This window comes from Neofelis nebulosa, chromosome 15 (genome assembly GCF_028018385.1).
Source record: "Neofelis nebulosa isolate mNeoNeb1 chromosome 15, mNeoNeb1.pri, whole genome shotgun sequence".
NCBI lineage: Eukaryota > Metazoa > Chordata > Mammalia > Carnivora > Felidae > Neofelis > Neofelis nebulosa.
The window spans coordinates 8239679-8263787 of record NC_080796.1 but is presented as its reverse complement, the minus strand read 5'-3'; the positions used below and the strand labels follow the sequence as shown (position 1 = coordinate 8263787).

Sequence of the window (24109 nt, the reverse complement as noted above, 5' to 3'; positions counted from 1 at the left end):
AATCGGCGGCGCCGGCGACGATTCAAAAGGCCGAGGGGCCAATGGGAGCCCCCGGCGACCCGGCTGGGGGGCGGGGCCGGGGCGGGGCGCGGCGCGCGCTCGGGCGCGGGGGGCGCGGGCGCGGCGGGGCGGTGTCGTGCGCGCGGGAGCCGCCGCCGGTGCCGCTCGGCGACTGTCCCGGAGCTGTTCGTCTCCCGCAGGAGCCCGGCACAGGTGAGCGCTTCGCGCCCGCCTCTCGGCAGCTCGGGGCGGGGGCGCGGCCTCGGCTTCCGCTGCGGGCGGTCGGCCGGGCCGCGGCGGAAGTGCAGCCGCGGTGGATCCGAATCGAGGACGCGTCCCTCCATTTTGGGCGCGCGGCGGCGGTGTCGGCCGGGAGGGCGGCGGTGGGGTCTCGGGTCCCTGCGTGCGGCGGCGGGGACGCGGGAGGCTGGCGGGCGGGACGGGGACACGGGGTGGGAGACGGGAGGTGCGCTGGCGGGCGGGACGCGGAACACGGGGGACACAAGGACGGGGGCGACGGGAGATGCGCCGACGGGGATGGGGGAGCCTGGCGGACAGGACGGGGACACGGGGTGGGGGACGGGGGACGGGAGGTGCGCCGACCGGGATGGGGGAGCCTGGCGGGACGGGGACGGGGGACACGGGGGCGACGGGAGATGCGCCGGGGGGGGGCATGGGGAAGCCTGGCGGGGGGGGGTACGGGGACACGAGACACGGGGGGACGGGAGATGCGCCGACGGGGATGGGGGAGCCTGGCGGGACGGGGACGGGGGACACGGGGGCGACGGGAGATGCGCCGGGGGGGGGGGGGATGGGGAAGCCTGGCGGGCGGGACGGGGAACAGCAGGTACCGGGATGCCCTCCGGCTTGGCTGCCCCCGGCCCCGGCTCTGAGAGGAAGGTGATGCGGGCTGCGCGCCCCTGCTCAGTACAGCTGGATCCTGTGTTCTCACCGTTTCAAGGCCTCAGAAAGAGCCCCCTGACAAGGCCCGGCGGTTGGGGGGGTGGGGACGGGAGCTGGCCGGGGAGGCCTGCACGGGGCGCGCGCACCTGCCGCCTGCACCGGAGCGAGGGTGGTTACACGGGCAACAGCTGTGAGCAGGGCCCGGTGTGTAGACCCGGCCGCGCGGCCCCGCTTAGTTGCCGAGCGCTGTCTCCGGAGGAGGGAGAAGGGTGAGCAGCAGCGGCCGGGCCTTCCCTCTGGACATTTCTGTCACTCTGGGAGCGGTCAGGTGTCTGCCTTGGGCCCAGCTGTGCGAGGGAGGCGGTCAGCTGCCGGGTCGAGTGGGACGTGGCAGGGGGCGGGGGAGGGCGGGAGACCCTTGCAAGCACCTGCTCTGCGGTCAGCCCGCTGTCGTGTGCGAGAATGGTAGCATTTGGGGGCCGCCTTGGCCGTGAAGTTAGCAAGCACGTGGCTTGGGGACTTTGTGTTCGGTCAACAGCTTTTTTCTTTTCACACTGGAGGGAGGCCTTTCCGTGTGTGATGGCAGAGAGGCCCGTGTGTCCCGTCCTGGCCGCTCTCCTCCAGGAGGTGCTACTGGGACGGGCCTGCGGGGTCACAGGGGTGGGAGGAGGTGTGCGCAGCGCAGGTGCACAGACCTTGCTGGTTTCATCTTTGGGAGCACTTGCTGACAAGGTGGTGGTGTCCGGAGGGGGTGCTGGCCAGCCTTTTGTCTCAGCCACCAGACCCAATGTTGCTGGAAGTCCCAAATCTTAGTTGTCTTTTTTTTTTTTTTTTTTTTTTAAATTAAGTTTAGGGACCTAACCTATCCACTGCATAGCTTAATTAGTTTAACCCGGAGTATTTAACCAGGTAACAGAAGGTCCCGGTAAATAAGTGTTCAGAAAGGTGCTGTGTCTGCTCACGGGCCTGTTTACAAACCCTCTGTTAAAAGTCGGGGGGACTGTGTGTTTCAGGTCCGTGAAGCTTTGTCGGAGACACGAATGGCATCTTTGTGTGGAAAGTGCCGGCTCTCAGCCCCGGTGGCCCACATCAGGGAATCAGAGCCAAGGCCGGGGTCTGGGGGGGGGTGGGGTCCCGGGAGGGGGAGGGGCGCGAGAGAACAGAGGAGACGGCACGGCACGCTTCCTTCCTCTTTCTTGACCTAAGTGTTGAAACAGGCTGACTTGGCTGTTGTCACCTTCCTTTCTGTGCCCCGAGATGTGCCCTGCCCCCTGCCCCCTGCTTCCCTAGTGCCCCCCCTCCCCCCACTCCCCGTGAGTCCTCAGCCAGGTGTGACCCCTGTGACCTCACCCCCTAGCCCCTCTCCCCGCCCCATCCAGTGCCAGGTGATGCCATCTCCGCCGGTGCTGGGCAGAGGGCGCTGTCCCAGCTCACACGTAGCCCTGACGCCCCCTAATCACTAGTGTATGCTGCTGGGTTCTTTCATCTGCCTGCCTGGCTGCTGTCTTTCTAAACAACCGATGCCTGTAAAGTACCTTCTCAGGCGATTAACAATGAAGAAATTCAGCACTTATGAAAGATTCTCCCCGGGGGCGGGCGGGGTAACGTAACCCTCTCCTTCCTGAACCCCACGGTCGGACAGCGCCCCTGGAGGAGCTGGGCCAGGGGTGTGTGTTCTTGGGCCCAGACGGCCGGGCGGGGTTGTCGAGTTGGGTGGGAGGAAGGTGACTCTGCTCAGACCAGGCCCAGCTGGTTTGGCTGGTGACACAAGGCTGGGGGTGGGGGGTACTGGGGTGACCGGGGGAACCTGCCGGTCCTGAGAGCTGGAGGCACCCTGCAGCCGGGTGAGCTCTGAGGGAGGGGGGCCGACAGCTCCCGGACTGTGTGTGGTTTCCAACGAGGAACGGGGCTTCCTGGGCGGGGGCGGGTGGGGTGGGGAGTCAGGACAGTGGTGGGGGTCCGCCCGGCTGGCCGTGGGGTGACACAGATGCTCGGGATGCATTTGGGACTTTAGCTGTAAGACGAAGGCTGAATGAAAGAACCCCGAATTTGCTATTTGTCACGGATTTGGAAATAGTTCTCTCCTTGTTGGTGGGTTGTAGGAATGTTAATTGTACATCCGTGATTTTCCCAGAGGGTTGGTTTCTTAGGGTTTATTGTTTTTCATGTAGATAATGTGTTAGAAATTAAATACACTTTAAAGCCTTTGTAACACCATGCGATTTTCTCTGTTTATTTAAAGTAAGCTTGGGGCGCCTGGGTGGCGCAGTCGGTTAAGCGTCCGACTTCAGCCAGGTCACGATCTCGCGGTCCGTGAGTTCGAGCCCCGCGTCAGGCTCTGGGCCGATGGCTCGGAGCCTGGAGCCTGTTTCCGATTCTGTGTCTCCCTCTCTCTCTGCCCCTCCCCCGTTCATGCTCTGTCTCTCTCTGTCCCAAAAATAAATAAAAAATGTTGAAAAAAAAAAAAATTAAAAAAAAAAAAAAAAATAAAGTAAGCTCTATGCCCAATGTGGGGCTTGAAGTTACAATCCGAGGTTAAGAGTCGCATGCTCTACCCACTGAGCCACACGCCCTATATGGGAATTTATAAATCAGAAAAGTCATCCTTTGTGGCCGTGCCTTGTTTCCGTCCTTGGGAAAACCGGTTAACACCTGCACACTTCAGGGTCGGACTCCTCCCCTCCAGAGCCCTTCCTGGTCCTAAGATCTTGACCAGTTAAGTGTTTGGGGAGGTCGTGTCCGAGTGTTCAGCCTGCGAAAGAAAGAGCCACATAAGCGTGTCCACGGTGACGCCGGTGTTTCCTTTCCGACTTTTCAGACTGGTGTTTGAAGATGCCGAGTCGGAAGTTCGCCGACGGGGAGGTGGTACGGGGTCGCTGGCCCGGGAGCTCGCTTTACTACGAAGTTGAAATTCTGAGCCATGACAGCGGCTCCCAGCTCTACACCGTGAAGTACAAGGACGGGACGGAACTCGAGCTGAAGGAGAGTGACATCAAGGTGCGTGCCCCTCGGCTCCCCCAGAGGCGGTCACGCGGTGCGGGAAGGGCTGTGATGTGGCTGAGCTCAGGGCGGTCCGACCTGGCCCCCAGCAGGGCCGCGCTTCGGCTTTGGGTCGGACGCCGGGTCCGCTCTGGGGACGCAGGGCTGCGCACGGCGGCCTGTCCCCGGGAGGCTCCCAGCCTCTTGGAGAAGACCTTCCATGGGTCCTCTCCCGGGGGGGGGTGGGGGGGGGGACGTTTGGCGGGCGGTGCTATTGTGCATGGGGGTGGGGGGTGGTCCCAGTCTCAGGCTTGCAGGGGACACCTAGGCGGGTACCGAGGCCACACAGGGAGCTCGGGATGGAGGGTGGCATGCCAACGGCTTGGGGGTGGGGGGGCCACGGGGGTGGTTACCCAGAGGGCCAAGAACGTGGTGGGCGAGGAGTGGGTTAAACGGGAGCAGAACCGGAGGGGTCTGGGCTTCGTCCTGACCACCAAGGATTTAATCAGGAGAGTGACACTGATTAGACTTAAGTCTGGCCCGGGGCTTCTCGGCGTGTCTGTGAGTGCCTGGGCTCAAAATGATCTGATCCCAGGTGTGGAAATCATATGTAAAGTACCAGAAAGATGGCTCTATTTTCGGATGGAGAAAAAGACATACAAAGTAAAAGCCCCAACTTTTTTTTTTTTTTTTTTTTAATTTTTTTTTTCAACGTTTTTTATTTTTGGGACAGAGAGAGACAGAGCATGAATGGGGGAGGGGCAGAGAGAGAGGGAGACACAGAATCGGAAACAGGCTCCAGGCTCCGAGCCATCAGCCCAGAGCCTGACGCGGGGCTCGAACTCATGGACCGAGAGATCGTGACCTGGCTGAAGTCGGACGCTTAACCGACTGCGCCACCCAGGCGCCCCAAAAGCCCCAACTTTTATTGTTAGAGTCAACAAGCCTAAAATTACTTTGTCAAAATGCTATAAAAATTCCTACACATCTGTTCTCGATTTCATTTTTTGTCACAGATCAGTAAGAAACGGTTCTTGAACCGGTGGCCTGTGGCCCGGGGGGGGGCAAAGTTCTTGAAGACAGGGGCAGATAGTAACTGTTCTAGGCTTCCTGGGCCATCTTTCCGCAGCGTGAGAGCGGCCCCCGGCAGGGCAGGCCGGGAGTGGGTGCACGTGGCTGTGTTCCAGTAAGATTTCATTTGTGCACACTGACATTTGAATTTCAGGGGTTCTCAGGTGTCACAAAGTTGCATTTTCCTTCTGCTCTTGTCTGCAATCATTTAAAAAGTGTCAAGCCCCGCTTCGGTCCTGGGCCACACGGACTCAGGTGGGAGAGGAAAGGGCGGGGTGCGGCGTCGCTGAGCGTAATGCACCTCGCGCCCATTTTCCAGACCTGCCTGTGCGTGTCGCCCAGAGTGAAACCGTAGGACCGAGTTTCTTGCCGTCCGTCCCGGCCCCATCACCCGTTAACCCAGCGGGCTGGCGGGAGCCCTTCTAGTCTGTGCGGTTGGAAAGCACACGGCTCGCTGGTTTAGGCGCGGTCACTCCGCGTGGCTCTGCCTTCTGAGAAGGGTCAGGCGTGGAGCAGCCGCGTGCGTCCCGCGTGTCACTGGCCGGGCCCAGCGGGCACTCAGATGGCCTGAGGCCCGGGGTGGTTTCAGAGCCGACGGTACCGGGTCTGCCTCGTGGTGAAACTGTGCCTTCTTGTCCCTCTCTAGCCCTTGACTTCCTTCAGGCAAAGGAAGAGCGGCTCAGCCTCCAGCTCTCCCTCCAGACGCCGAGGGAGTAGGTCCAGGTCCCGCTCCCGATCCCCGGGCCGACCTCCCCGAAGCTCCCGCCGATCCGCCTCTGCGTCGCACCAGGCCGACATTAAGGAGATGAGGAAGGAAGTGTTGGAAGTGAAGTTGACCCCGCTCGTGCTGGTGGGTGCACACGGCTGGCGCGAGGCCTCGGCCCTCGTCCGGGGTCGGGTCCCCAGCAGGCTTCCCTCCGTGCTGTGCCGCCAGACTGCCTGCAGCGAGGGGACCTCCCGTCCAATGCGACGGCTCGGGAAGGCCACACCCTCACGCGGGGGTCGGGAAGAGTAGGAAGCACGAGGCTCTGATTACCGGTGAAAAAGAAGGTTCAGTTACGAGAGTGCTGTGGTTCTAAAAAATATTGTGTTTTTTAATATTGTGGTTTTAAAAAAGAGCAGTGTTCACGTTGGAAATGGAGGAGGACTGTAGCTTGAACTGAAAAAGTTTTACGGTTTATAGATGTTCACGTATAAAATGACAGTGGGACGTCACTGGGTTCTAAAAACGTATTCTTGGTCTCTCAGTGTCATTGCCCTTGACCCTCGACCACTTCTCTCCCAAGACGGTAACTTCAAAGGAGTTGCTTTCCGAGTTGAAGCTTGGAAAGGTTGTTGTGCAAGCCTGTAGGCCCCTGTGAGGTGGCTGTCTCGGATGGCAGGCTAAATAGAGATGATTTTCTTTTTGTAAGTTTATTTATCAATTTTGAGAGAGAGAGAGAGAGAGAGAGAGAGAGAGAATCCCAAGCAGGCTCTGCACTATCGGTGGGGCTTGATCCCATGAGCCGTGAGATGGTGACCTGCGCCGAAATCCAGAACTGGACGCTTAACTGACTGAGCCACTCAGGCACCCCTAGTAGTGATTTTTAAGAAAAATAATTGAATAAAGATGATGTTTTATTCTATTCACTTAATATTACCTCTTTACTGGGTAAAATGCACACAGACTTTTAATAACCCTAAGCAACTGGATGAAATACACACCGTTTTGAAGCTAGATTTGTAAATTTTAAAATATATTGGGAATAACCTACGTTACATTTTTGTACGTCATTTTTGTCGTATGGTATTGTTTGGCTGGACCACAGATTCTACAGATGTGACGTCATTGTTAAAATGCCTTGTGGGTAGGCTTTTAGCCTTTTCTCTAAATTTTCACCGTGGTGAGCAGATATGCTTATACAACATCTGACGTTTCCTTCAGATAAATTTTTAAAAGCGGAACCGCCAGGCCGGCGGTAGTGCGGGTTTGAGGCCTTTAATACACGCTGCCAGATCGCTTGCGCAAGGTTTATACCACTGTCTAGCGTGTGATGCCCATTTTCTCATTCTGAGAATTACCATAATTGGCCTCTTTTTTGGCCAACGCGATTGCCAAAGAGTATCTGCCCACCGCTCTACCTCGCATTCTGAGAATTGCTTGTGAGCTCGAACGTTCCGTCCGACAGCGGCTCTCCTTACCAGGCGGGTGACGCGTGCCGCTTTCTGTCACATTTTCATTTGTAGCATTTAGTGCCCGTTACATTCTTGCAGTGTGACCTTCTTCCAGTCCTGGTGACCTGAGGGCTGCAGGCTGGCTGTGCTCCTCCCCGGCGGAGCCCGGGGCCACCGCGGAGCCGCCGCGGGAGTGAGGACGGTGTGTTGCCCGGGAAAGACCATCGCTGTGCTGCGTGTGGCTGTGACAGTCACTGCACCTTGTTGCCGTGGGTGCCTCATCGTGACCTTTCGCAGTAACTTGCCTCACTGCGTGAGCGTCCTGTCAGCTTGCACCCAGCAGAGTTCCCGCAGTACGGGGGTCACGGCTGTCGCTCCGTGCCGCGGAGAGCGAGGTATTTGCCGAGCGGCTTGTTGGCACTTTGGTAAACTGAGGTACACGTTGAGCTTTCTCACCGCTCAGTCTGGCTTTGATTGGAGCTAGAATCTGACACCGCATCACTGCCGTCCTTCGCCAGTGGGCCTCCCGAGGACATACTTGCATTTTTAACTTGCTTTTCTCCTGTTGGTTTATTAGCGTGATAACGTATCAGGGATGTGGACGGGAGCTCAGTGACAGATTTCAGCCACGTGTTGGCCGGAAGGTCTTTTGCAAGCTGATGCACTTCCCCTGTTCAGTGCAATAAATTCACTCCGCTGCCTGGTGAGGGTGCAGGTTCGCGTCCGGAGACCCACAGGCAGAGAGAACGTGGGGCTCAGTAGAAACCAGGCAGCCGGAACCCAGCAAGGAGGCAGTTTGTGGGTCATGGGCAGGGCTTCCCCAGTGCCTGCTGCTTGTTAATTTCCCCTTGGTGGCTGTTTTGGGCCAGTGAATGTCTTTCCCCCTTTTTCCTAACCAGTGAATGAACTAACTGAGTTTTACCTTATCTAACTCCTAGCAAATATTGTTAGTGTTTGCCATTGAACAATGGCATTATAACATTCAGTCTGATTGTGTTTAAAAAATGAAAGATCTTGTGTAGAAATTTATATTGTCAAATCCATTCACTTAAAGATTGGGAAATTCTAATCGATTTTAATCTTCTTCCTTTTTAACAAAAGTATGCTGAAATCCTTCAGAGTTGAAGCTGTGAAAATCTTTGTTTTATTGCTTGATTTCATAACAACATTCGGACATCATGTTCTGTTTAACGAGGTCTGATTCTTTCTTAAGTTCACGATATTCCGTCTTCTTCATTTTAGAAGCCATTTGGAAATAGCATCAGCAGATACAACGGGGAGACTGAGCGCACCGAGAGGGGTGGCATGCCTCACAGACACGCTGAGGTGCGAGGTGTCCCGTTCCTCCCCCCGCCTTTTCTCTTTGTTAAAGTGACTTTCCCTCAAGAATCACATTGGAGGGGCGCCTGGGGGGGCTCTGTCGGTTGAGCGTCCGACTCTCGGTTTTAGCTCAGGTCACGATCTCACGGTTCATGAGTTCGAGCCCCGCGTCGGGCTCTGTGCTGACAGTGCGGAGCCTGCTTGGGATTCTCTGTCTCCCTCTCTGTGCCCCAACCCTGCTGTCTCTCTCACTTGCTCTCTTTCTCTCTCTCTCTCTCTGAAAATAAGTAAGTTAAAAAAAAATCACATTGAAAACCAGTGTTTTCTTACCATCTTTTCTAAAATTCTGTCCTTAAATTAAGGCTCAACATAATTTAACAAATGTATTCTTGTTAGTAGATGGCTATATTAAGATCCTGAGTTTAGTTAATGTGATGGCATTAATGATCATTACTGACCATAAGTTTATTTTTTATTTTTTTTAAATTTTTTAAGTTTATTTTTCAGAGAGAGAAAAAAAAAATGAATGAGCGGGGGAGGGGCAGAGAGAGAGGGAGACACAGAATGGGAAGCAGACTCCAGACTCTGAGCCGTCAGCACAGAGCCCGGCACAGGGCTTGAACTCATGAACGGTGAGATCATGACCTGAGCCGGAGTCCAGCTGCTTAACCCACGGAGCCACCCAAGGCGCCCTGATAATTATTGACTATAAACATTTAGCGTTTTTTATTTTTCAACTAGGAAAAATTCCGTCTGTCAGAGGAACGTAGTTACGTATCTGCACAGTACAGCCTGCGTCCTAGAAGAGAAGAGATAAGACAAACGGATTCGAAGGAGGAAAACATTGTTACAACAACAAGGTCTGCATCGCCGAGAACCTCGGAAGCTCCGGCCACGCAGACCAAGGACCTGGAGTTTGGGGGAGTCCCTGGTAGGCAGCGCCCCCTGCTTGGTGTGGGGGGGGGGCGGGCGGGGCACGAGCCATCGCGGCAGTGGCGCCAAAGGAAAGGCCTTTCTCAGGAGGTATGTGAGGCGGCCAGGCCACAAGCCGGGTGGGGGCCCGGGCTCGCTGTTACTAAGTGGGCGGTGATTGAAAGTAGTGACGATCTATGAGCTAGTAAAGGAAAATACTTTCGGCCGGTTCCAAGTCCTGCGCGGCTCAGTTGCTTCGTGTTTTGTAAGCAAACCCTGCGGGCTAGCGGGTCTGTGAGAGACGGTGTCCCGAGGTGCCTAGAATCTGTGCACTGCTACGTGGGAACCTGTTCTGTTAGAAACTTAGGTGTAGAGAGCGCTTTACTTTTTTAAAAAAGAGGAGGCTGATGGTTTCAGATGTTCTGATGTTCAGCTTGCTGGAATCTCAGCTTGTCTGCTCCCTAGTGGATGGAGCTGACACGTTTCGGAGCCTGGTTTCTGGGGCGGAGGTCAGCTGTCCGGTGCTGGCTAGCGGCCGATGTCCTCAGCGGCCACGGCACTCGGCCACCGGGCGCGGCAGGTGCAGCCAGGAGTGTGTGACGGCCCGTTAGAAATCGCCTTCAGCGGGTAGCCAGGCTCCAGTTCTGACTTCAGAAGTCCAAAGGGGTCTTGACAGAGCGAGATAGACTGGCCTGAAATTCAAGCCTTGTCTGCAGGCGTGCTTCTCATCATGCTGGGACTGCCCGCCTGCCTCTGCCTGTTGCTGCTGATGTGTAAACAGAAGGAGCCCAGTCTTCTGCACTTCCCGCCTCCGTTGCCGGCCTGGCAGGATTTGTGGGAAACCAGAGTGTTTGGGGTCTACGTCCTCTGGTTTTTGATGCAGGCTCTGTTCTACCTGCTGCCAGTCGGGAAGGTAAGTTTCTGCTGGTGGGGCTCGTTGTCCCGGGACCTCCTCCCTCCTCAACCGATAAGCTCCCGAGTTCCAGGGACCTCAGTCTGTATCTTTACTTTTAAGAAAGTTTTTTCATGTTTGTTTATTTTTGAGAGAGAGGGAGAGCGAGAGCGTGAGCAGGGGAGGGGCAGAGAGAGAGGGAGACCCAGAATCGGAAGCAGGCCTCCAGGCTCTGAGCTGTCAGCACGGAGCCCGACGCGGGGCTCGAACTCACGGACCGTGAGATCGTGACCTGAGCCGAAATCGAGAGTCGGACGCTTAACCCCGGCCACCCACGTGCCCCTGGTGTTTCGTGTTTAAGATGAATTGCGACATTTCTGAATAGTTATTTTGGGGAGCAAGCTGTGGCCGCTGTCGGGCAAGTGGGGGTTTTATTCTGACTCCTCTCGTGGGAGGCGCGTGTCTGTCGAGCACCTTTGGTGCGGGTGTGCCGTGCGCGATTGCCGGCAGAGACGGAGTGCTCCTCGCGCGCGAAGTGCTCCCCGTCTCTTGGAGATAAAGGACCACGTGGAACGGTGGAGGGACCGAGCGTGCGCACCTGTGTAGGTAGAGGAGCGAGAAGTACACGAGGCGGCGTCCGCGGCTGGGTGGGGCACGGGGGCCTCGCCGGCCGGAGACCGCAGGCCCCTGCTCTGCTTCCTCAGTGGTGGGGAGCGAGCGGTGGACGAGATCATAGAGGGTTTTAAGTACGCGGAGCCGGTGGTGGCGCACGCGGGGGAGGGTGGCCGTTCCCGCTGTCGCCGCTACCACTGGGGCGCGTGCCGGAGACATCCTGGCGGAACGGCTCCGCCGGCGAGACGCCTGCCGCTGGCCGCCGCCTTCCCTACGGGGGTCCTGGTTCTCCTCCCGCGTGTGGGAATCGACGACGACGTGTGACGCGAGGCTGTTTAAAGTCTTAGGTGAAGAAAATCCCTTTCTCTTCTTTTTGAGGTTGTGGAAGGAATGCCCCTTGCTGATGGAAGAAGGCTCAAGTACAGACTCAACGGTGAGTTGTTTTCACGCCAACCAGTGAGCGCAGGAAGCCTGCGAGCGTCGCGCTCCGCCACCCGTGGGAGCCGGGTCCAGCCGGGCGGGGGGTGTGCGGGTGCGGGGACGGCGCCCGTCGCTTCTCCCTGGCACGCGGTTTCATTTCCTAGTACGGTCACTGGTTGCCGTGTTTATATTTTATCGCCCTGGGTCACCGCCACGGTCTGGGGAGGCCCGTTCCGGCTTCTCGGCCACTCCTCCCCCACTCCCCCCTCATCCCCCCCCCCCCCCCCCCAACTCCTGGCCTCTGGCGTCACTTGGCTGGGTCCACGGTGCTTTTTCTGGAAAACTGTCCCCAAAGTGTCCTGTGGCAGCTGCATCATTCCTGTCACGTCTCTGCTCAGAGGAGCCCTCGGGTCACTTTCTCTCCTTTTTATGTATTTTTTTAGTTTTAGTTTTTATTTTAATTTTAATTGCAGGGTAGATAGCGTTCGGTGTTCCACCGGTCTCGGGTGTGCTCTGGTGACTCCACGTTCCCCTGTGTGACCCAGTGCTCTCTTTCTGTCCCCATCATCCTGTTTATGGGCCTCCCCGACAGTCCCGGGCCGGGGTCCTTGGTTGTGGGTCCCTGGGGACCCCTGGTGCCGGGCAGAGGGCTGGCCTGCGGGAGGCTTGTCAGCTGTGAGCACCGGGCAGGTCTGTACCTCCGTCGGGTACGGCTGCCCTACTCTTAGGAGAGTTCTCCCTAAAGGGTTTTCCACTTTAACAGGACCGCGTAGACTGTCCTCCTTTCCTTGGGAATTACATTGTACATTCTCATTCTTGGCCTTTTCAATCCTACTCCTATCACTTCTTTTTTCTTTTTTATGTTTATTTTTTAGAGAGAGACAGAGCGTGAGTGGGGGAGGGGCAGAGAGAGGGAGACACAGAATCGGAAGCAGGCTCCAGGCTCCGAGCCATCAGTACAGATCACGGTGCGGGGCTCGAACCCACGAACCATGAGATCATGACCTGGGCCGAGGTCAGGTGCTCAACCCCACCAGGCGCCCCAGTCCTGTCACTTTTTACCTTTCTAACCGTGGGTACTTTATCCTGTGGCTTATTTAGCGCCTGCTTTGTGAAGTCCTTCTGCTGGATTCTGAAAGGACAGCTGAAGATCCCGTAGATGCCTTTCGTGCCGTGTGGAAAACATCGAGCCTAGCTCAGTGCCTGACCCGTGGTGGGTGCTTAACACTCACTTGCCGCTGTCGGGCGTTTACAAACTTTTACCAGATTTGCTGCTGTTAGAACCAGGCTGCCTGCAACGCCATGAGGCTGAGTCGGGACGGTGGCGAGGTTCTTCTTGCCCTCTGGTCTCTTGATCTTTGTGGGTTCTTCCTGGGCGCTGATTGCCTTCTTTTGTAAAAGGTCCTGTTTTCTGCGTTCAGTCCCCTGTGAGGGACTGTGGCCCCTCCGACAGGGCGCGAGCTGGATGGCAGCCCGCTGGGCCAGCTGCCTGGTCCTTCTCTTTCAGATTCCAGATTCCCCGTCTGGTTCCTCTGCCTCCGTCGTCCTCGATCTCTGTTCGTGAGATTTTACCCCTCACACAGGAAGCGCCCAGGACATCGTGAAGGGTTCATTTTAATGCACGTGGGCCACAGGGCAGGAAGCTGTTCTGTCTGCTGCCATTTTCCTTTAACATTCATACATTTTACGAGAGTAAACGAATGGTTGAAAAAGCTGAAGGGAAAGTTACAACCGTTCGGAGTTACCCTAGGGCCAAAACCTGGCATGCGGCGCAGGCGGGTTTAGACGGTGGCCCAGAGACCGCGCAGTGCTGCACGGGAGCCGCCGTGTTAGAGTTCGTGCGGGAGCCGCGGCCACCTCTCTTCTGTTTGCTTGTCGATCCGAGCGTGGCGGCTCCTGGGGCGCTCCCTCCGGACGCGTGACTCCTGCTTTGGCTCGCGGAAGAGGCAGGCCGGGCACACGCGAGCCCGAGCGGGGCCAGCTGGTGCGGGCCTCCCGGGCCTCACGGGCGCCGTGGAGTCGGGAGTTGCCTGTGACCCGATGGCCTGTGCGCACTGGGCTCTCTGAGGCCAGGGTCCTGGGATCTGTTCCCCGGGAGGTGGGATGTAGCTAGGATCTTCTGGAACCATCGCGGGTAAGGCGTTTCAGGTAAAAGTACACACACTGGTGTAACTGCCTAGATCGCCCCACGGATTGTGTGTGTGTGTGTGTGTGTGTGTGTGTGTGTGTTGGGCACAGCTCTGTTACTGATTTGGGCCCCAAGGTTAGGATTATGTGAATTTTGAGATTCTTCTCTGCTGTTTAATAGTGAATTTCTGTGCACTTTTAGCTTTGTTTTCATGAAAAGCACATATTGATGATTCACAGTGAAAACGAATAGCATATGAACTATTAAAATATTGGAAAACCCGGGGCACCTGGGTGGTTCAGTTGGTTAAGTGTCCGACTCTTGTCTTGACTCAGGTCATGATCTCACGGTTTTGTGGGTTCGAGCCCCACATCGGGCTCCGAGGTGGGCGCAGCGCCTGCCTGGGACCCTTTCTCCCCCTCTCTCTGGCCCTTCCCCATTCGCGCGCTGTCTCAAAATAAATAAACTTCAAAAACAAATTAAAATACTTGACCCGTATGAGGGATCCAGCGTCTGTATTGAAGACCGGGGTGTTGCCTGCTTACCCGCTCGTGTGTTCTGAGCCCGATTCGTGCGAGTAAGCTCGGAAACAATAACGTTGCGGTGTTTTCTCAGGGTATGGATCTTGCGAAGCCCGGGTTTCACGTGCACGTTTTCTCTTTCTCTTTAAAGGGTTCTGTGCTCTCCTCCTGACGTCCGCGGTCATAGGAGCAGCCATCTTCTGGGGCGCGGACCTGCACTACGTGTACGGCCACTTCCTTCAGTTCGCGCTGGCCGCTGCCGCCTTCTCCCTGGGCCTGAGTGTCTACTTGGCGGTGCGGGCGGCAGGGGCACCTCCCGGTGCCCTGGCCCCCTCCAGCTCCGGTAAGCACCCCCCCCCCCACCGCCAGCTCCAGGTCACAGCCATGATGAGGAGGAAGAAATAACGGGATGGAAAAAAAAAATGGGAAGGAAGATACGCTTAAAGGGAAAGAATCTATTTGCTATTTTTTTCCGACTTTCCTATTCATCTCTGTTCCTTTTTCAGTCACTTGATGACAGTTTATTTTAGTAACTTTTTTATTATAGTAACTGACATTTTAGTAACTTAGCATCACAGTTTACGACAATTTTCTTTTTTGGTCTCATAAACATCCTTAAAACGACCCAAAATAACAGAGATTATACATTGGTTGATTCTGACCTTCAAGTATTCAAATATTTTAAAAACTCAGGTTGCTTCTTTTAAAAAATGGTGAGTCTTCGTTTTAAAAAAAAGCTCCAGTTCCCTTAAAATCAGGGCACCTGGCCCTAGGGGCCTAGCTGCTTCCAGCCAGGGTGGGCACCCTCTGGCCTCCTCGGTCCTCGCCTCTGTGCCCGCCTGCCCACGCCGGCACCTGCCGGGCTCCCTGAGAGGCTGAATTGGGACCCTGGATGGTAGACAGCAAGGCTTTTATTTATTTTTATTTTTTTTTTTTTATTTTATTTTATTTATTTATTTTTTTAATGTTTTTTATTTATTTTTGGGACAGAGAGAGACAGAGCATGAACGGGGGAGGGGCAGAGAGAGAGGGAGACACAGAGTCGGAAACAGGCTCCAGGCTCCGAGCCATCAGCCCAGAGCCTGACGCGGGGCTCGAACTCACGGACCGCGAGATCGTGACCTGGCTGAAGTCGGACGCTTAACCGACTGCGCCACCCAGGCGCCCCAGCAAGGCTTATTTTAAAGCCTCACAGTTGCCATACTTTTGGATAAGAACTTTTCCCTTTCCAGGAAATGCCATTTATGATTTCTTCATCGGCCGTGAATTGAATCCTCGGATCGGTACTTTTGACCTCAAATACTTTTGTGAATTGCGCCCTGGATTGATTGGATGGGTATGTCTTCTTTGTTTTTAAATTCAGTTCAGGAGTACAAATTAGTCTTGTGTTTAGAAAAGATTTTTAGACGACTTAAAGTGGGGGGTGGTATTTTTTAGGAATGATTACAGCTTTCCATGAGTCTGTATTTCAAGTATTGTTGTTCCCATAAGTAGAGTGCACAGGGTTAAGGTGCCCTGTTCCAGGTGATTAAAGATGGAGAGTTTGTTTTATTTTGCTTATATCGGTATATTTAGGTAGGAACGTGATCATGTAGGTGAATTCACGTGAGAAAAAATGTATTTTCCCTGTTTTTAAAAAGAAAAGAAAATGAATTCTGACCCAATCATAGACCTGTGGGAGGGTTGCAAACACATAGTCAGGATTCCCTTTGGCACCTCACTCTCTCCCTGTGTCCGTATCCGCCCGGCAGATTCCCACTGTCACCGTGATAGTAGCTGAACCCCAGGCCTTCTTTCTGCCCTTCCCCCCCCCCCCCCCCGCCCCCACTTCCTCCACTGTTGGCCCTTTTCTGTCCTGGGCCCCTCTCTCTCTCGACAGCCCTTCGAGCATGTGGTTGCTGTTCAGCTTTGTCTCCTGGGTCTTTCCCTGCCTCTCGTGACCGTGACATTTGCAGAGCGCCGGTCACGTACTTTGTCAGGGGCCGTCACGTCCTCATGACTGGAGTGAGTGACGCAGCTCTGACCGGAGTACCGGGGAGGCGACCGGGGGTCCTTCCCGGAGTGCCGCTCCCGGGTTCGTGGTGTTGGCGTCACCCTTGCAGGTCGCCGTTGTTGCTACGGGTCTGGGCGGCGCCCTGAGGTCGCACCTGCCCCTTTTCTTGTAGGTAGTGGTGAACCTGGCGATGCTTCTGGCTGAGATGAGGCTGCAGAAGCGAGCTGCCCCGTCCTTAGCGATGACTCTGGTTAACAGTTTCCAGCTCTTGTATGTGGTGGACGCGCTCTGGAACGAGGTAAGTCGTCTTAGGGGCAGAGGCCCTCGGGTCTGGCGGCGTTGAGTGTGGGCGAGCGGCCTCCGACACGGGGTGAGGGGGGCTGCTGGGAGGAGGCGGGGCACCCGTCCACGCGGGGGGAGCGTGTGCGTCATCTCCTTGACGCGAAGTATTTAAGATCTGCACGTGTGTCCGGTTCCTATAAATAAATCCTAATTTCCTAATTACCGTGTCACACGAACGTGGACAGATAGATCAGCACGGAGTTAGGGTCCTGCTCTTTGGATCGTCAGGCGGCAGCCGGTTCTTAAATAGCCAAGGTGTTTTGGTGGTGGTGCTTCGGAATGTACAGAATAGCTCCCGTCGGATGCATCTTAAATGAGGAGTCGTGAAAACCAGGGAAACGGGTGTAAGTAAAGCTGAGCTCCTAACACGTGCCCTTACTGGCACATGGAGACGTCATTGGTGTTTTTGGGGTGCCTGGGTGGCTCAGCCGGTTGAGCGTCCGGCTTCGCTCAGGTCATGATCTCGCGGTTCGTGAGTTCGAGCCCCGCGTCGGGCTCTGTGCTGACCGCTCGGAGTCTGGAGCCTGCTTCGGATTCTGTTTCCATCTCTCTGCCCCTCCCCTGCTCACGCTCTCTTTCTCGCTTTCAGATGTAAAACGTTAAAAACGAAAAGTCTGATCAGTGTTTTCTAGTTCTTGAAGACTGGCTTATATTTTCCTAATCTTTGTTTCAATATATTCCCTTTAAAAATCATGTATTCCTCAGGCCTGTTTTACAGTCACTTTATCAATTTCCTGTTACCTTTGTAACCCGTGCCTCCAGGTTTCAAGTTGAGTTTTCTTCTGGTTTTAAAAACAAAATCAGGGTCGCCTGGTGGCTCAGTCGGTTAAGCATCCACCTCTTGATTTCGGGTCAGGTCATGATCTCACAGTTCGTGAGTTCAAGCCCCATGTCAGGATATGTGCAGACAGCGTGGAGCCTGCTTGAGATTCTCTCTCCCGCTCTTTCTCTGCCCCGCCTTCTAAGTAAACTTAAAAAAGTAAAAACAAAACTGGCCTCCCTACATCACCACGTCCGAGTCAGTCTTCACGACAGTGTGTTGACCTCTCGAGTCGGAGGCTTGGCTGCTGCACCGGGTCACGGAGTCGCTCAGGGTGACTCGGAAAGCGTCATGTTGCTATTTCCGTAATCTGCCTCTTGTTCGGTCACTCAGGGCCTTTCGAGGTAAATAAACCTCAGCTACGAGTAGCCGGGGTACGGATTTTGTCAAGCTCCTGGCTCTGCGCTCTGAGAACTGCAGGCCCGTGGGGCACCTGCCGCCTCAGAAGGTTCCAGGTCCACCCCAGAGGACTTGCGGGTGGGCGTCCTCCGCTGTGGCGCAGTCGGCGGCTCCCAGGGGGCCGGCACCTTCCGTCTCAGGAGCCCGGTGATGCTTCACTGTTGTTTGTCACAGAGATGTCTCTTTACACTCCTTTCTGGTGGTGTTTCAGCGATGAGCAATTCTTCTAGCTTGCTGTCACGCGGTGGGAGTCACCGTGGCCCTCGCTAGAAAGTCATGTTCCAGAGATTTCGCTGAACGGTGACTTCTGTTGATTTCTGTGAAGGCGGTTTGTCGCAGGTCCTGGGGGTCGAGCACCGGAGTTGGGGGTGGTTTTCCCTGTGTGTCATCAGTGCCCCAGCTCTGCGGACAAAGGGGCTTGACTTGATGATTTTCGCGGGCATCTGGCTGTGGCCGGGCAGTGAGGCTGACTCCCCTTCTTGTTAGTTGGTTGACCTGAGGGAACGGAGGACGGTAATTAGATAGAAGTGACTTCCCTCTGCCTGCAAGGCTGTCCTGGGAGCGCCTGACCGGGCAGTGGCTGCCCGACAGCTCGTCCCTTCTCCTGTCCTGTGCGCCAGGCTGCTGGCTCCCGGGAGATCGGATGGCAGGTCCTGAGAGGCTGTGTGCACGGGGATCGTGCACGGGGATCGGTGCTCTTGAGTGTGGCCTGAGGGCCCGGAGGTTGTGACTTCGGTTTTCCGTTCCATGGTCCATTTGCTTGCTTTCTGGAAGAAAGGGGTCTTTGGAGTTCCCACCTTTTCCTTTCATCGGGCCTCGGACCCCTCAGTGGAGCTTGCTCCTTGCTTTTCTGCGTCAGCCGCGTGGCCCGAGGTTGGAGGTGGTTGGACATTCCCTCGGGCCGGGCCTTCTGAGTTTGACCTCGGTGGCGTCTCTGATCTGGAGTCCGGCCTGCAGGTGTCTGGGCCCAGCGGTGATCTGGCGGCTTGCGCGTGCGGGTCAAACCCTGTTCCTGCATCGTCAGCGGAGGGGGAAGCAGGGGCATCCCGTGTTGTGATCAGAAGGGAGACGGGTGCACGCGGGGTTGATACGGGGCAGCCGGCGGTGTTGTCATTCCTCCGGCAAACGCCGAAAATGCTGACTGTGTAGCGCGCCAGCCGTGCACCGCGTGCTGGGGTGACAGTGACGAGCTGGAGACCTGGGGTCCCTGTCGGAGTGAAGACTTGGCACACCCACTGTGAGCAGGTGCGGCATCCGACAAGCGCCTCGTCCGAGGGGTCCAGGGGAGGCAGCTGGGGGGTGACTGGGGAGCCGGAGGCCGAGGTCGGAGAACGGCCCGGGTGAAGGTGGGAAGCGTGAGAGGCGTTTTGGACACGTGTCATTTCCAGATCGTGGGATGAGAGGGTACCGTGAGTGGAGGTGAAGGCGGCAAAGTGACCTGGTGAGGGACACGGGCCCAGGAACCAGAACCCCTCTTCCCCCCGCCCTTTTTTTTTTTTATGTTTGTTTTAGAGAGGGAGAGAGTGCCAGCAGGGGAGGGGCAGAGAGAGGGGGAGACAGAATCCGAAGCGGGCTCCAGGCTCTGAGCAAGCTGTCAGTGCAGAGCCTGACACGGGGCTCGAACCCACAAACCGTGAGACCGTGACCTGAGAGGAAAGTCAGATGCTTGACCACCTGAGCCCCTGGCGCCCCTCCCCTCTCTTATAACTTGCAGCTGCTGTGCCCTCCCAGAGCCCTGCGTCCTTTTGTGAACCGGTGCTTTGTTTGAACACTTGGAACACAGAATTTTCATTCCCCAAGTGTTTTGTTGTTGTTGTTGAGAAAGTGTGCGAGTAGTGGAGGGGCCGCGGTGGGGGGGGGGGGAGAGGGAGGGGGGGAATCCCAAGCAGGCTCCTCGCTGTCAGCACAGAGCCTGATGTAGGGCTTGATCCCACGACCCTGGGATCATGACCTGAGCCGACATCAAGAGTCAACCGACTGAGCCACCCAGGCGGCCCCCGCCCCCCTCCCCAAACGTTCTTAAAATTTGCCTTTCCCTCTCTTTCCTAACAGGAAGCACTGTTGACAACCATGGACATCACCCACGACGGGTTTGGGTTCATGCTGGCGTTCGGAGACCTCGTGTGGGTTCCCTTCATCTACAGCTTCCAAGCCTTTTATCTGGTCGGCCACCCAAATGAAGTGTCTTGGCCGATGGCCTCTCTCATCATCGCCCTGAAACGTGAGTGCCGACCTGTGTCTCTGTGGATTAAATGTCGCGCACGGAGTCTCTTGGGCTCTCGTTCGGGCCTATTCACAACGCGCCCTCGGAGAGGGACGTGTTAGCTTGGGTGTGAAGTAAGTGGTTTGATGAGTCATTTGAAAAGACGCCTGCCTTGCAGAGAGAATGGGTGCTTCGTTCCTGGGATGGTTTTTCTTTGCAGCGGCTGCTCTTTCTGGTGGGCGTCTTGAAAAGTAGGAAGTCTGGCCCTGCTGTGCCAGCCCGGCCTGCCCTCAGGCGCGGGGCGAGGCGTACGAGCACAAGTGGCGGGCCCGCCGCCCACTGCGGCCATGTCGAAGGCGGTCGGGACTGGTCTCAGGGGAGTAGCGGTCCGAGTGGCCTCGGTGGGGGAGGGTGCTCGATCTGAAGTGTAAACTGTAGCGGGTAAAGTGGGATTAAAGTGGGATCGGGGGGGGGGGGGGGGGGGGACATGCGGAAGCGGGGGAGGGCAGCCTGGCCGGAGCCGAGGAACATCGCGGGTGGTCGTGGCTGAGTGTCGCAGCAGCGGCTCTTCTGTGACGTGTTTGGTAAATGCCTCCAGCGGGGGCGGGGCAGGAAAATTAGCGCGAACTCCAAATATAGGGACTTTTGCTGCTCTGATTGGCATCCCGGGGAGAAGAGGAGATTTAAGGCGAGGGTTAAAATTAAGGTTCAGTTTCAACATTGGTTCGGCTCCTGCTGACCACGCCTGCGTATCACTCGAGGCGGTCCGCGTAGTTTACAGGTCAGCGACAGACGGGGAGTCGTCCCTTCCCACGCTGTGGGGGACTGACAGACTCGAGGGCTAATGGCCAGCGGTTGTTGGTCAGGGCCTCTCAATCTGCCGCTGTGAAATCTGGACGAGAGCAGTCGGCCTGCAGGGGGATCCCGTGTGTGCGTGTACGTGCAGGTTCTCGTCCTGCTTCGGGTCCAGGCGGCGTCCGTGTTCTGGCTCGTGGGTGTGACAGCAGCAGTGAGCCCCAGTACTGCTGTGCTTCTAACCGGGGCCGGATTAGCGTTCGTCTGTGGGTGGCACCGTATCGGTTGGTTTTGTGTCCCCCGGTGGATGAGGAAAGCGGTACAGTGGTGACATTTCAGGATACTCCTCTCTCGATGTCCTGAGGTGACGGGTTTGAGTTTTTAAAAAAAGTTTGTTTTGAGAGAGAGCATGCGAGCAGGGAAGGGGCAGAGAGAAAGGGGGAGAGAGAGGATCCCAAGCAGGCTCCACAGTGTCCGCGCAGAGCCTGACACGGGGCTCGATCCCGCAAACCGTGACATCGTGACCTGAGCCAAGATCAAGAGTCAGACACTTAGTCGACTGAGCCCCCCGGGCGCCCCTTTAATTGTTCTGAAGAGAGCAGAGTATTCTCTACTTTGGAAGTTTCCTCAAAGCACAGAATTCCTAAGTGGAATCACTGATGCTTTTAAGTATTAGATTGTGTCTAAATTGTTAACGTGAGATTTTAAAAACATTACAGTTTGTGGATATGTGATCTTCCGACGTGCAAATTCTCAGAAAAACGCATTCCGGAAAAATCCCGCTGATCCAAAGCTTGCACGTAAGTACGGGTTTATATTTATGATGTTTACGTTACATAAAGATTTTACGTCCGTCTGTCTAGAGGTGATTATAAATGTCTTTTTACTTTCACCTAGATTTGAAAACCATTCACACTTCGACGGGAAAAGACCTTCTGGTTTCTGGATGGTGGGGCTTTGTTCGCCACCCCAATTACTTGGGTGACCTCCTCATGGCCCTGGCGTGGTCCCTCCCCTGTGGTGAGCGCGGCGGGCAGAGTCGGGGGGGGGGGGCCCTGGGGAATCTCGTGGTTCACGTGGGGAGGGGGCTGCTGGGGGAGTGTCGCGTAGGGATCGGAAACGTCACTGACGCTTGTGCCGTGACCCAGGTTTCAGTCACGCTCTGCCGTACTTCTACGTCGCCTACTTCACCGTGCTGCTGGTGCACCGGGAGGCCCGCGACGAGCGCCACTGCCGCAGGCGGTACGGCCTGGCGTGGGAGCAGTACTGCCGGCGGGTGCCCTACCGTATCCTGCCCCGCGTGTACTAGCCGCCCACGCGCCTGCCCCGTGGCTTCCCCGGGAGACCGAGAGAAGGCTCCGGAGCGAATCTTCACCTGTCGCGCCGACGGGGTCTTTTCTTTCTGAGTCCGGACCGGGGGGCCCGGTGGTCTTTTAACGCAGCCACGCCTGCGGCCACTCGGTCCTGACGCCGGACGGAGGACAAGGGGGATCGTTGGGATTTGCTTTGTGCCAGGAGACGGGCCGTCCTTGAAGATGCACTGAGACAATCCCGGTGACGTCTGTGGGTCTCCAGGACTTTCCAGCTGTGACTGTTTCGTTCTGTCCTCGTGTTTCCTAAGTGACACCAGCCGCCCCGTGGAGCCTCATCCACGTCTCGTGAAGAGAACTCGCGTCCGCTTGCTTTTGAAGCAAATCATTCGTGGGCGACGGGATTCGAAAGAGGACTCGGGTCCCGTGTCCGCTGCCGTGAGCGGGGACGGGGCCGTTCGCAGGGGCGGATGAAGGGAGACCCTCAGCAGTTCGCTTACCCTCCGCTTCTGGAGCTGCGCCGGAAAGTGTAAGTACACAGATTTTATGTAATATATGGGGACTGCAGATCTCTCTGTACAGTATTTTGAATGTGAAATAAGCGTTAGGACTAAGGATCTTTTTAACGAAAACGTTTGCAGTATTTTAAATTAAATTTTATAAAGTAATACCTGTCGATTAAAAATTGTGAAACCATTAGAATTCACTTAACGTTGTCTAAAAGATGCTGGTAAGACCCAGGGGGGTGTCTTCCTTAACCCAAAGCTGGCGGATTTGGCTTTGCTACCTCACGCGCAGGTGTCCGTTTTGCCTTTATAAACTGTTGCAGATAGAAAAAAAAAAAATAGAATATATATTTTTGGAGTCACAGCACTATTTAAACATTTTTACACAGATTGGTTTTTGAAAACGCCATTTCAGGCTAGTATTTTTGTACGTTTTTGACTTTTTTAAGATAAAACCGTGATTTTGCTACGGGTGAGGCCACGCCGTTTATACTGTAGCTCGTACATCCGTTGTCTTCACCAACGCTCCTCCCCGTAACGGGAGGCGGCGCTCCTCTTTAGAAGCCTGTTGATCTACAGATAACTGAAGGGAAGAGTCTATTTTGTTTAGTCATTGGTCCGTTTTAGTTTTATTTTTGTTTAATGGAGGTGCGCGGGGCAGCCGTAGCTGTGAAGTTCTAGCCGATGTAGTCTCCTAATTAATTGTCCTGTAACAGACCAGTAGCAGATTCACTAAAACATTGTATTTAAATTGTTCTCGGGATCTTAACTGTGGGGGATCGAACGGAGCGTCTGGGGCGTCGATGCACCTTGTTAGACGAGACACAGGTCCGCGGCGTTGCCGTGGGCGCCGCGTGTGACTTTGCTCCGTGAACGTGATGGTGACGTTGGCGGCCTCTGGCACCCTCGCCCGCACCCCGTGGTCTTCGTGTCTTCCGCGCTGATGGAAGCAAGCAGCTTTTCTTACGCTTTTCTCCTGCGTCGGAAAGAGCGTCCCATCGTGTCCTCGAGTCACCAGCGAAGCTTCGGGGGAGGAAGGAGGAGGTCTAGTTCTTTCTCTGGTAATGTGAAAAGAGCCTTTACCAACATAGTGCTGCAGTTTCTGGATATCAGCTATGATTTGTTTTTAGTTTTTGACGTGTTTGACAAGTTTTATAATGAAGTTTGAAGTTGGAAATAAAGTTGAAAATAAAAAAGATGCTGGCCTTTGCGCCTCAGAGCCTCTTCCTTGTGCCTGTGACTCTGGGATCGTTGGGGCCGACACGGGAGCCCGTGGGTGACCACCGCCCACCCTGCCTGCATCGTGGCTCTCAGAAGGTTGGAGAGGGGAGGGGTCTGTGCGTTTAGTCCTGGTTGTTGGCGAAGAGAGAAACGGCCGCGCCATTCAGACCCCCGTCACACTCTCACGGGAGTTTGTCGGGGCCCCGGAAGCGCCTGGTACGTGGGAGGCCTGTGTCGGTGAGGTGAGCCCGGGTACCTTCTCGTGGGAGGAGGTCTGGTGGAGCCACAAGACCACGTCTCATCAAGGGAAGCAGCCTGCGTGGGGCCAGTCCTGTGGCCCGCGTGCGGCCAGGGAAAAGTGCTCCCGAGGACCCCCTCGCGTGTGTTGCGTCGTACGTGACCGCAGACGACACGCCCTGCCGTCTTCCGAGTGGAAACCACGGCGCCCGGCCAAGTCCCACCTGCTGTCCCTGGGACGCCCCCGGGCACTCACTCACCTGGGATGGGGCAGCCGGAAGACCCCACTGCAGGTACAGAGGGAAGAAGACCGCACCTGTCCGGTCTGGCCGAACACGCGGGTGTTTTCGCGGCGGGTGCTGGATCACAAA

At 55.9% G+C, this 24109-nt stretch overlaps 1 protein-coding gene across 1 annotated transcript; it reads left to right on the top strand.

Annotated features, from left to right (window-relative positions):
* Positions 1 to 106: 106 nt before the first annotated feature.
* Positions 107 to 23486, top strand: LBR (lamin B receptor). Its single transcript, XM_058701180.1, has 14 exons — positions 107 to 213; positions 3722 to 3900; positions 5600 to 5803; positions 8350 to 8433; positions 9169 to 9358; positions 10056 to 10252; positions 11222 to 11276; positions 14064 to 14255; positions 15145 to 15248; positions 16078 to 16203; positions 19519 to 19687; positions 21184 to 21264; positions 21362 to 21484; positions 21613 to 23486. The coding sequence occupies exons 2-14, from the start codon at positions 3736 to 3738 to the stop codon at positions 21771 to 21773; spliced, it is 1851 nt and encodes a 616-aa protein (XP_058557163.1). The 5' UTR covers positions 107 to 213; positions 3722 to 3735; the 3' UTR covers positions 21774 to 23486.
* Positions 23487 to 24109: the final 623 nt, after the last annotated feature.

What these genes read in the sequence shown, in the direction of transcription:
- LBR (XM_058701180.1), top strand. Translation starts at nt 3,736, where the DNA reads ATGCCGAGTCGGAAGTTCGCCGACGGGGAGGTGGTACGGGGTCGCTGG. An exon ending in TGCCTCACAGACACGCTGAG is followed by an intron (nt 8,434 to 9,168) that starts GTGCGAGGTGTC and finishes TTTTTCAACTAG; the next exon opens with GAAAAATTCCGTCTGTCAGA. An exon ending in GCTCAAGTACAGACTCAACG is followed by an intron (nt 11,277 to 14,063) that starts GTGAGTTGTTTT and finishes TTCTCTTTAAAG; the next exon opens with GGTTCTGTGCTCTCCTCCTG.